The sequence below is a fragment of the Eschscholzia californica genome, unplaced genomic scaffold (genome assembly GCF_041429995.1).
Source record: "Eschscholzia californica isolate CP2 unplaced genomic scaffold, dmEscCali1.0.p SCAF_6, whole genome shotgun sequence".
Taxonomy (NCBI): domain Eukaryota; kingdom Viridiplantae; phylum Streptophyta; class Magnoliopsida; order Ranunculales; family Papaveraceae; genus Eschscholzia; species Eschscholzia californica.
Window position 1 is genome coordinate 24,177,591 of NW_028238483.1, and position 12,761 is coordinate 24,190,351.

The 12,761-nt window shown below is 36.5% G+C and overlaps 1 protein-coding gene across 2 annotated transcripts; it reads left to right on the plus strand.

Moving 5' to 3' along the window:
- Positions 1-1,166: 1,166 nt before the first annotated feature.
- Positions 1,167-8,375, plus strand: LOC147532745 (coiled-coil domain-containing protein SCD2-like). 2 transcript variants are annotated; one of them, XM_086649180.1, is made up of 17 exons: positions 1,167-1,734; positions 2,025-2,266; positions 3,747-3,819; positions 4,024-4,065; positions 4,151-4,213; positions 4,419-4,468; positions 4,550-4,577; positions 4,724-4,798; positions 4,908-5,018; positions 5,108-5,168; positions 5,530-5,646; positions 5,827-5,948; positions 6,207-6,276; positions 6,384-6,425; positions 6,656-6,696; positions 7,161-7,287; positions 7,977-8,375. In XM_086649180.1, the coding sequence occupies exons 1-17, from the start codon at positions 1,372-1,374 to the stop codon at positions 8,066-8,068; spliced, it is 1,719 nt and encodes a 572-aa protein (XP_086505306.1). In that variant the 5' UTR covers positions 1,167-1,371; the 3' UTR covers positions 8,069-8,375. The 2 variants fall into 2 exon arrangements, with proteins under 2 accessions (XP_086505306.1, XP_086505307.1); XM_086649181.1 differs by having other exon boundaries at positions 5,830-5,948.
- Positions 8,376-12,761: the final 4,386 nt, after the last annotated feature.

Here is a 12,761-nt window from a genome sequence, read left to right on the forward strand (position 1 = left end):
CAAAAATTTTCCAACAAACCAAATAATTTACCAACAACAGAGAGATGATCAAGAGTTAGAGGAAGAACAGGGACGTACCTGTGTTTGAAAGAGAGAGAAATCGAGAGAGATGCACCAGATTTGTTGAAAGAGAACGAAATAGAGAGAGAAATTGGTAGATCCGGTTGCTTAAAGAGATTCGCCGGTAACGTTTCGAATGAAAGAGGCGTTAATGGCTGTGGTTGTTTCGCTTGAAAAAGAGATAGAGAGAGAGATAGAGAGAGAGATGGACCGGTATGAATGAAGAGAGAGAGTTTGATCGAAATAGAGAGAGAGATAGAGATGAATCATTTTGATGGAGGGAGAGGGTTTAGAGGTTTTCAAGTCAGAGAGAGAGAGTGTTTGAATGAAGAGAGAGAGCGCGGAGACCGAGAGAGAAAGAGAGAGGCTGGCATGTGGGCTCGGGTCAAATCAAGTCAGGGAGAGAAAGAGAGAGGCTGTTGTTGGTGGGAAAAGAGTGAGGGACATAAGAGGTAACCATTGCTTTTGGAGGGATAGAGAGGTAATATCACATTTTGGGTTTTTTTTGAGATATTATTCCCTATTGGGTTGGATTTCCTATTTGGGCTCCTTTTTTGGGCCTTAGATTTATCCTCTCTTTACCAAACACATCAAACTTAATTTTATTTTTAGCTGAATGTACACTGGTACGACGTTACGCCCCTGATACATAAGAGTTATTTTCTTTTTGACCCTCTATTTTGTAATCAGCTTTCTTTACGACCCCTTCTTTTTCGTAAATTCAATTTTGACTCCCTTGTGTTAACACCATTAGTTAACTTCAATGATTAATTTTTTTTGTTACCATAATTTCCCTTGTTATAAAACTGATTTTATAAATTCAAGACTGACCCCTTTTTAAATATGGGTTGATTTCCAAAAATTTCACATGTGCGATTCGCACAACTGACATTTAACTGAAAGTTAACGTTTTTCGTCCACGTGGGGATGTAAATCAAAAAAGTTAAAAAAAGGAGTGTAGTTCTAATATCGGTACAAAACTGCGGGCCATGTCAAAATCTCTCTTTCGGAATCTTCACGCCAACTAGGTCCCGCACGGCCGCACTCCCCTCACATCACCAAACTTCTCTCTCTAGGAAAAGTAAAAGTCAACGACCTTCCAATCCGACGGTCTTCAGTTGAGTGGAATTTTCGTTTACTTCTTCCCTCTCTCTCTCTCTCTTATGATCTTCTTTCTCAACAAGACAACAACAACAACTAAAAAAACACAAGAAAAGAAACTTCGGCAATCTCTCGATTAAAACACTCTCATCTTCATTTTCACTTTCAACAAATCTTGGGTCTGCGAATTTCTACTTTCTTCTAACAGAAATGAATCGAAGAAGAAACGCAAGTCCACTTTATTCCAGACAAAGAAGTGGTGATTCTAATTACACTACTGCCGATTCATCTTCTCCGGCAATGTCGCCGGTACATCCTCTTTCCCGTGGTGTTTCAAACATTAAAAAGACACAAAACGTTGCTGCCAAAGCAGCGGCGCAGAGACTTGCTAAAGTAATGGCTACGCAAGGACCTGATAAAGATGATGACGATGAAGATTATGATGATGATGATCTTTATAGTGTTCCTCCTCCTCCTCCTACTCTTCTTTCTTCTTACTCCACCTTTAATACTAATAGTAGAATTGTTCCTCCTATTTTGACTTCTAGGAGGAATCGGTCTCCCACACCTGCGGTAAGTTCATATTCTGAGTTGACTAGATCAGTTCTTTCAATAAGTTTATTGAAGTGTGTAGATGTAGTAGTTAGATCCGATTCGGTGATACTGAAACATTTGATTTTTAAAATCTGTTTACGAATTTTTTATATTTGAACTAGAGAAATGAAGTAGTGAGATTAGATGTTTTTTTTTTTCGAATCTGGGCAAATGAATTGATCCTTGTGTGAAGCATTGATCCTTTTTCACCTTCTTCTTGTGATTGTAAATGAATTGGCTGACTGATTATACTCTTCTTGTTTAATTAGATAAATCGGAACTTTGTAGAGCATAACCCGTCCGTTCGCTCTACGTCAACGGGAAGGTCAACGGTTGCTGCTCGTCCATCAGGACCACCAGTGATTGCTGCTCGTCCATCAGGACCACCAGTGGTTGCTGCTCGTCCAATGGGACCAACACCAATGGTTCCGCCTATCAGAACATCATTGAAGATCCCAGTGTCTATGCAGCCAATAGAACCACCTCCTACCAATAGGCAAAGAGACAAAAGGTAACATAATTTCCTTCACTCTTGTTTTATAAACTGTTGGGAGATTTGCTGTTTGGACCCCCCTTCTTACAATTGACTTGCTGTTTCGACTCCCTTTTTCCAGAGTTGCACTTTGGACTCCCTTTTGAAAAAAAAATGTTAAATATAACATTCTAAAATATCTTAGACTATTTTACCCTTGTTCTTCTTCTTCAAAAAGGACTATTCCACCAGATTATTTAAGCTAAACTAGGTACCAAAAAGAAAAGCAAATTAATCCTACTAAAGATCATCCATGAGCTTAGATTTGTCTCGAATTAGTACTACTAGTTTGCTTAATCTTCTCATAGGAATGAAACAGAGAGAAAAACTTAACTAGATATTCTTCTTTGATTAAGTCCAAAAAAATCCGTAAAAATCATGGCAAAAATGAAAGATATCGGAGTCAATAAAGAGTCGGATTGTAATTCAATTGAAGTCAAGAACAAAATTCATGAGTTCTTATTAGGAGATATCAGAAACTTCAAACCACAATAATTATCAACTGAAGTCAAGATTATGTTCCTGAAAAATTGAAGTCAAGATTATGTTCATGATAAAGAAGAAAGGGAGATGGGTTTGTCAATTCATGGTGTGAGAAACTAGTATTTTGTTGTGGATTAATTCTCAACTGGACCTGAAACCACAATAAGAGTTGCTAAAAATCTTAGGGTTTGTAGTGATTGTCACTCCATGATCAAACTAACTGCAAAGATAACAAAAAGCAAAACTGTTGTGAGAGATTAAAATCGGTTTCATCTCCCTGACTTATTAAAAGAAAATGAATATGGACGAGATTAAGAAGCTACAATTAGTCTATTCATGGCGCCATCTTCTTCTTCTCTCTCTATCTACTCTGATTGCTTAATACTTCTCTAGAGGAGAGAGAAAGGGATAAGTGTAAAGAGAGAAAAAAGAGAGATCTAGTCACTTGTCATTAATTTCATCTTTCTCTTACTAGTATTAAACCAGTGAAGGAGTCAGCTTTAATAAGCCGGTTTGAACTATAAGAAACAATTGGGGAAGATGAAGGTTGGAGGTTTAAAATCCAAATTGATTATTTAAGGGTAAAATAGGAATTTCATTAAGTATAACTTTATAAACGGAATATTCTCGAGTGATTCCGTCAAAAGGGAGTCCAAAATGCAACACTGGAAAAAGGGAGTCCAAACAGCAAGTCATTTATACGAAAGGGGGTCCAAACAGCAAATCTCCCTCAACTGTTTGCTGAAAAAAAAAATGGACTGTTTTTCGGAGATGGATAGAGCCTTCCAATAACTCGATTACCCTCAACAATGTGTGTAAAGGGATAATTGATTGATGATAAATTAGAAGAGGGATTATTAGTGGTTTCATTTTATGGAGAACTACCATTCTGTAATTCCCCAAGAATCTCTAAAACATGGAGACATTCAAAATGTTTATGCTTTTGTAGAGTATTTTCATCTTATACTAGTTGCAGGTTTGCAGTAGATGTGGGCCAGAACTTAAATGGTGTTGGTAATCAACGTGAAGCCTCTGATCTTCGTGATGAGGTATTGTAGTTCTTCTTTTGTTGAATAAAACCTCTTGTCTCAATAAGTTAGTCCATCCTTCTCAAAATATGAAATTAGTTAGTCGATCCTTTGTATTTGACTTGGATGTGTTGAGTGCAATCATAAGTCTTTTGATTCCATTATGAAACTTGAGACTGAATGTAAAGATTTGGTGTAATGATGATGACATTTGCCATATTGCAGCTTGATATGCTCCAAGAAGAGAAAGATAATATGCTTGACAAGGTGCGATTTTTGTATCTAATAAAGTAAAGAGATTACTTTCCTATATCAACAAATGCAGACATTTTTACGTAAATATGCTATACAGCTACGTCATGCGGAGAAGAGATTTGAAGAAGCTGAAACCAGAGCTAAGGAGCTTGAGAAGCAGGTCCTTCTTCTTTTTCAGTTTAGTATGCTTGACTGGTGAAATACAAAACATAGCTATAGGACACAATATTGTAAATGGTGTGTTACATTTTCTTAAAAAATACTAATTCGTAATATCCTTACGTGGGTTTATTTTAGACTCTATGGAGTGTCAGTATTAAGATGAGCTTAGAGTCATTTTTCACGATTTAGTTCTTATGATATAGGTGGCTGCTCTTGGAGAAGGTGTATCTCTGGAAGCCAAGTTATTGAGCAGGTACTTTTGAGGCTGCTATGTTCTATCTACCTTATTATTTATGTGTTCCCGTTATGACCTCTTATGTGATTCAATCTGCAGAAAAGAAGCAGCCTTACGTCAAAGAGAGGTAAGGAGGGTTAAGATGTTGCTAAAGGATCAATGAAAGTTTCAGCCCGTGATCCTCTTGATGATATTTCATGTGACAGCCTGATATTCAGGCTTTTGATAGGGCTTGCTATTTATGTTCTTTTCAAACACATTTCTTTCATGCAGGCTGCTTACAGGGTTGTAAAACAATCTAAGGATGAGCGAGATGAAGAAACTTCAATTCTCCGGACAGAATTAGTGGTAAGTCGCCCTAGGAATTCTTGATCCTCTACGTTTGTAATTCTTTCACAGTGATGACATTAAAATTGTTGAACAAAGTGGTCTCTTGCGTTAATTTTTCTTATATCAGAATGCAAAAGAAGCAGCAGAGGCCTCTGTTCAACAACTCCGAGAAGTAGAGTCTGAATCCAAAGCTCTTCGCTCAATTACACAGAGGATGACATTGACTGAGGAAGAGAAGGTTTCCAATCAGTATTCCTGTGATTGTTGAAATTCATTTTGGTGTCTGATTTTCTACGGAACTAACTTAGTATATGATCTGCATTTCAGGAGGAAGTTGTTCTCAAAAGGTGTTGGTTGGCCCGGTACTGGGGTTTAGCTGTTGAATATGGTAAACACTTTTCGCTAAATATAACTTCCCTTGCAGTAAGATAACGTCTAGAAATAATGGCACGATACCATCCTATCAGGGTTTGAGGTTATCCAGCTCTCGTGTAACAAAACTGAGAAATCCATTACCTTTTTCTTCTCCTGGATTCTTAAGTAACAAATTGTCGATCACATAACATAGTGAGGATTTGGGATAGATCACCTTTTGCTAGATTTCTGAGTATGTTAGAGGAATTTTTATCGGTTTTCATGGGGACTCGACTACTGTTTTCATCGAGAGTTAGGTCATTCGTATTTTACAAACTAAAAAGTTTTCAATGGCATTTTCACATTCCTTGGCATTCATGCATTTGTAAATGCAGGTATATGTGCTGATATTGCAGTTGCAAAATATGAGCATTGGTCATCATTAGCCCCTGTTCCCTTTGAACTTGTCATTTCTGCTGGTCAAAAGGCGAAGGATGAGTCTTGGAACAAAGGTTAGTTATCACACACTTACCTCTTTACGTTTTATACTATCACGCAGTTTCTTTTGATAGACTTGTTGAAATTTTGTGCACTGAAGATGTTTCAGACTATCTTTCGTGTATAGATGTAATTTATTATAGTTTATGCATTTTTGGCATTTAATTGTCAACCATCTTTCTTCCATCCCAAAGCAGGTCATGATGATCCAGATAGAGTAAAGCTTGGGTGGGGTTCGAGTGATCTATCTGGAGAAGGCAATATTGAGAGTACACTTTCAGTTGAGATGGGGTTGAGGGAACTAGCTTCCTTAAAGGTGCTTTTTATATATCGTGACTATTTTCCCTGGGGTTTCTTAGGAAAAGGCAAACTTCTACCCGGGATGGCCTGAAGAAGAAGTGTTTTCCACGGAAAATACTAGTTCATTGCAAGCATTAGGTTTTTCTGTACCTGGAGATCGTGAACCTGTTATCCCCTTATTTTTGTTGTATTGTTATCAGAATCTGCTAATTGTTGAATTTTTCAGGCTAGCATTTAACTAACTACCCCTTCTCTGATGAATGTCACATGCAAGGTTGAGGAGGCTGTCGTACTAGCATTGGCGCAACACAGGCGCCCAAACTTGGTTAGGCAGTCTATGTCAGGTTTGAGTTCATTTCAATCTTGTGAAACATTTCGCTGCAATATCTATCAATTTATATTGTGATTTGGTACGGGATTCTAATTTCTCTCCGTGTTAAATGGTACTCAGATCCAAAGTCACCTGGTGATCCAAAGTTTATGGAGGCATATGGTAACAAATTGCATCTTAGTTTCTCGTTCCATTATGCTTTTGTATATATAGAATAGCTGATAGTGAGGCACTTGTAGATACTCCATTAGTTTTTGCCCGAAGAATTAAGCATCAAAAGAGGAAACTGGCATGGTTGTTTGGCGGTTTGACTCGGTGAAAGTGTTTCTGCGTGAAACTCCTTTATTAAGGTTCTGATACTAATGAATCTGGATGCCGATGTCTTTTTGCAGATTTGAGTCAGGATGAATCAGAAGATGTTCTTTTCAAGGAGGTCTACTCTTAATTTCTTCCTAGACTTTATTTTGGACATATAATATTCTTCTTCTTGTTCATATTCCTGTTGCTTGATTAGCATCTTGCTAGATAATATCAATTCTGACACAAATTTAAGCTTCTTATCATTAAGAACCTCTATATAATGAACTTAAGGCCAAAATAGTAAAATGAATCGAAAATCCACAAAACAAAAGCACATTCCTCTATGGTGGTTTTAGAAGTTCAAGTCCCGTAGTGTCTGGCGAAAAATATATGGAACAAAACATATCAATTCTTATTCTTATTCAGTTGCTGGGGATTGTCATGATATCTAGGAATTCATGGAAATAGAGAATGAGCGCAAATCCTCTGTTAGCTCATCTGCAAGTTTCTCAATGTTGGTTTTACATTTATTTATAGAATAACCATTCCTATTCATCTATAGATATTATTTATATTCTGTTTCGTATACCAATTCAGGCATGGCTTACATATTACTGGAGAAGAGCTAAATGCCATGGTGTAGATGAAGATATTGCAGACGAAAGACTTAAGTTTTGGATAGAGCGAAGTGCCCACTCGCCGACCTCACATGATGCAGTGGAAGGTAAGATCTACTACAATCTGTAGTAGGGTTCATTTCCATTAGATAACTTTCTCACAATTGATAACAAACATCAAAGCTAAAAAATTTGGATGAGAATGAATGTGCATTCTTTCTGCTCCCTAATAAATCTTTGTACAAACTTAGGAGTTAGGACGAGTTTGCACATTGGACATAGTTTGCACAGATTTGACACAATTTGCATAGTTTTGCACAAGTTTTTGACTAGGGAGCCCAACCCTAATAAACATTGACATGTCTTTTCAACTTAGACCAACATGAAATTGGATCTTTGAAGCAATTTCTTGTTCTTCTTTTATGAGGTTATATCCTTTTCCACCCTCAGAAGAAAAACAATTTTTTCTTTGACACATGACACATCGGTATACACCATACAGGTTTTCAAAGGCTGCCCATTGGTTAGAAGTAGTAACCATGCCACGGGCCCACTAGTGGGATTGGTTTTGGGCTGTCGGCTGGGTAGGCCTCATCAGACGGGAGTTTGGCCCAGGCTAGACTGTGGGCCGAATTTAAGGAACATTCGCTCTTTATTCTTAATCTGAATATTCCATTAGGTAGAATTCACTCTTGGAGAACCTTAACATAGATTAGAGTAGCCAAAAAGAAGCAAAATCAAACATCACTAGTTTTTCACTTTTTTTGTTAAATAATTCTTTTTTTAATTTCCACAGTTGAGAGAGGTATAATGGAGATAAGGAAGCTAGGGATAGAGCAGCAACTATGGGAAGCTTCCCGCAAGGTGATCGAAACCTCATCATCATGATCCATCTCCTCCTGAAAGGTTCTGCTTTATGGCTTCCTCTTCTTAATTTATTTGACTACGTCTTCTTTTTTTTGACATATTGCAATTTGTTAGGTTACGAACATTTTCATAGTTCCACGTTAAAAAGAGAAAAATATTGGGTAAATATTAATGTACTATTGTGAGGCATAGAAATGCAAAATAGATGAAGTTTGGGTAAAACAAATGTGGAACATGTCATAGAGTGGAAAAATTTTCTGCAACACTTTTATTTTCTTTCAATTGGCAACACTTAAATTAAAAGCAATTATTTGACTTTGCAATATAACTAACCGTTGGTGCTTTTTTACCTTTTGCTTCATCTTTTTCGTTTTATATCTTTCAAATATAAATTGGAATTTAGGGGGACCAGGAGGATTAATGGGTGGAGGAGGGTGCCCTTTTTGTGGGTCCTAACTAAATAAAGATGTGATATCTTTTTCTCTGCACTAATTATCCTCTCAAACTCTAATTTCTTGGTTGACCAGAAAAGTCTAGTTAGAGTCTAGCAACTAGCAAGGTAAGGACTAAGGAGGACACTACTAATTTAGTAATTTGATATTTGTACCTTATCTGATTATGTTTAGTGTATGGAATTATTCCAATAAGAATTTTCTTTCAGAACCCTTCACTTTTTATTGAACCCCATGTGGGTTCATTTTTATATTGTTCGTCTATACTTTAACTTCCTAATGTTTGATATACTTTGCTATAAACTTTTAGATTATTTTCACACAGAACTTCATGTTCCTAATAACAACTGGTGTCTCCATTCTCCAGTCAAATATCTTGCGGTTGAAAGCGCAGTTACATGTCCATTTAAACCTAAACATGTCTTCTAATGGTAATGAAATCTTTTACAGAAAAAAAAAATGATTGAAACCCAATATAGATTAGGAATGGTTTTGAGAACGAGAGCATGATTACTTTCACCTTCTCAAGTTCACCTTCTCAAGAGCTCCTTAAATCATAGTAATTAAGTTATATTTCCGAGTAGTTAAATATTTATAGCAGAGAACTTTGCTCTAAAAAAAGGTTTTTTTTAGTACTCCATAGTTTTTTTGCATTGACTAGTGCTCCATAGTTAGTTGTGAAGACTCCCTTAGAAATAGTCCCATGGGTTTGGGCGACCCACCCACGTTGTTGGATTAAACAAAAAAGATCTAGGGGAACCATAAAGGTGGCCTATTGCCCCTTTCTATTTCCCATGAGCAATGATGATAAATGAGACAACTTCACAAACTTAAGTATGGATTAAACAAGGCTTGTTTAGAGTGTGAATTTGTGGGTCAATTTAGTTGTTAGTGGAGTTGAGTGGAGTGGTTGTCCTTTTTTGGATGGACATTTCTTAATGACCTTTATAATCCTCTTTAATATTCTTTTCTCAATCCAATATTCCAGATCCAACTTTCATCATCTCAACACTTTTCTCTCTCTCTCTCTCTCTCTCTCTCTCTCTCTATATATATATATATATATATATATATATATATATATATATATATATACGTGCAGCTTGCCTTGCACGCGCAATTACCTCTCTTTCTCTCTCTCTTTCTCTATAGACCTTGTTTTAGCATCATCAGCTTGGCTTCTTGGGTGGATAACCAACCATGACCATGACCAAGACTAATAATAATAGTAAGAAGAAGAAGAAGAAGAAGAAGAATATGTTGATATTAGCATAAAGTGGCAGAGAGCAAAATGTAGGTTGAGTTCATCTTCTTCTTTACAAATTGAAGTTGCAAGAAGGGTTTCACACTTTTCTTCTTTTCTCATTGACCCCATGAAAGCTGTTTTTGTAATGTGTGGAGTTGGGTTCAGTGGGTCCTGCAGACAGAAAAACCTGTCAAACCCCATAAGACATGGCGTGGTTAAATGTGTAACTTGCAGCATCTCCACAGTACCAAATCATTACTACCTTGACCAACCTCCTCATCTAACACTACTACTAACTTCAACGCCACACACTCTCTATAATATACATACATAAACTAGAGAGAAAAAAAAATATCAAAAAGGTCAAAAACAGTCTATTGTACTACTATTGTATAGGAGCATTAGTTTTAGGTTTTTTTTTCAAACATTCCGAGACCACAAAATCAGATAAATATAGTGTACTTTAACTGTTGTAAATTTATCATCTCACATTGAAACAAGTCCTTACAACTTGTCACCTAGTCTGATTTGTGAGTTACTATATGACAAATTATCCAAGTATTTTTGGCAGTCCGCCTCAATTTTCGGACCAACTTCGGTACAAAATTATGCTTAATAATTGCTTGTTTGAAATAAGACCAAGGATAGTTGATAATCCTGGCCACTCTTTCATTCCCAAGAAATGATTCTTTATGTCTTTTTAAATATTACATTTATTAACTTTTTTTTTTTTTTTTTTGTTGAAAGATATTACATTTATTAACTTGTAAAGAGTGGAGTAGTTTTCAAACTTCCCAGAACGAGAAATTCAGTATATTGAGAGAGTCTAGAGAGAGAGAGAGAGGGTAAATAACAAGAGTTTATGTTTTGATACTGTAATACAAAAGTGTCTGGGCTTTTTATTTCCGGGAGGAAGAGAGAGAGGGGTGACATAAAAAGAGCTGAAGAGAGAGAGAGAGAGGGAAAAAGGGAAGTTTTGCTTGTTCCGCAAGACTAAAAAAGCTAAGCATGAACCCCTATTATCCACATTTCCCAACTCTATTGTTTGCCCCCCCATCTTCTCCAACGACATTCAAAAGACTCATTGATGAACTCTACCTCTATTGAATTACTATATGTGAAAGTAGTCCTCCTATTACTCATCCTTATTAGTATATGGCAACCACCAAATTTCTAAAAGAAAAGGTAAAAATGAAAAGGAAAGAAATATAAGAATGTTTGGAGCACAATTTTGTCCTACTTTCTACCACCCACCCACCAAATTCCAATCTCTTCTACCCTCTCTCTCTCTCTCTCTCTCTGCACACCCACTCACTACTCTCTTTCTGCCTCACCACCTTTTTCTTCGACCACCTTCCTTCATTACTTCTTCATTAACTCTTGTATCCCCCACTAGCTAGGCTAGTGTGATTTTTTCCCCTAACCAAGATCAAATTTCTTTCCAACTATGAGGGGTCTATTGTCCATGTAACAATGGATTTTTAAAAAATTTCGCATAAAATTCGATTTGGATCTCTAAAATTAGTAACGTGGTAGTAATTAAATAAATATATCTCAAAATGACAATTTATCTCTAAAATGTCCCTTTAAGATATTTCTATTTCTTATTCTTCTCTCTTCCACTATATATCTCAAACAATCCCAGCAGATATGAGATCTGTCAAATATCTTCGACAAATCACTAAATTTCTTCATTACTATCAACATAGTGCGGATACATCATGAAAAAATACATTAATCAACTACCATCACTAAATACATCTTTGACTCTAAAGATCATATAAAGACCTTTAAGATCGTTCTAGGAGCATGAAAGCTCATTTCTATTATTCAATGGCGGTTAGACTAAATCATCGACGGAAGCCGAGCCGATCAAATCATTAACCGACTTCGTTCGGTCCGGCTTGATTTAACTCGGTTGAGTTTGATTTGTCGGTCCGACCGAATTCAATTAACTAAATCAAGCATAAGAAAGAAACTTTAAGAATAATGGATATTAAAATTTGGTCAGCTCTCTAGGGAAAGCTAAATAGTTTCCGGGGTGTGAAATTTTAAAGGGAATATGCAAAATTTTGAAAATGGAAACATATTTTATGGGGAATATGTTTCAAAATAAAAATAAAAAATCCTCCACCTCACCTCTCTCTCTTCTTCGACCAGGTCGCCGGCCTGAAATTTTCCGGGCGGTGACCATAAAAGAAAAAAATTCACTCTCTCTTTAGAAACTCCGGCGAAGGGGTTTCCCTTCGCCGGAGTTCCGGTGTGTTGAAGAACAGGCCAGAGACCGGAACTCCGACGAAGGGAAACCCTTTCGTCGGAGTTTCTAGAGAGAGAGAGAGTGAAATATTTTTTTTCATGGTCGCCACCCGGAAAGTTTTCCGACCGGCGACTTGGTCGGAGAAGAGAGAGAGTGGTGGGAGAGAGAAGATGAGGTGGAGAGAGAGAGGTGAGGTGGAGAGAGAGAGAGGTGAGGTGGAGAGAGAGTGAGGTGGGGTGGAGGGTTTTTTATTTTTATTTCCCTCTAACAACTTACAAAATAAAATTGTCAAACAAAATTGACCAATTTTTTACCAGGTCTTCATACTCCGGAAACTATTTTGCTTTTCCTAAAACGCTGGCCCAAAATTTAAAGTGAAATAGAGTTTGGAAACTCAGTAAAAATATGTCATTTTAAGTGATAATAATAATACTAATTATTTTTATATTGTTATTAATTATAAATTAAAACAGAAGCCACCAAAATGTCAAAGAAAGTCTCTCGTTTTTTTGGTTGACAAGTTTGATTCTATTTTTACACTAGAATCCACAAAAATGTTAATGAAAGTTCAATTCTGTCAAAGTCTTTGATTTTACGAACGCCGCTTATATCGAACTTTGAAATGTCCGTGAGTGAATATCACTGATAATCACAAACTTTAAAATATTCGTAATTGAATGTCACTGATAATCACAGATTTTAAATCACTGATTCTAAAACGTCCTTTTTTTTTTGTTGAACAATTTAAAACGTCCCTTA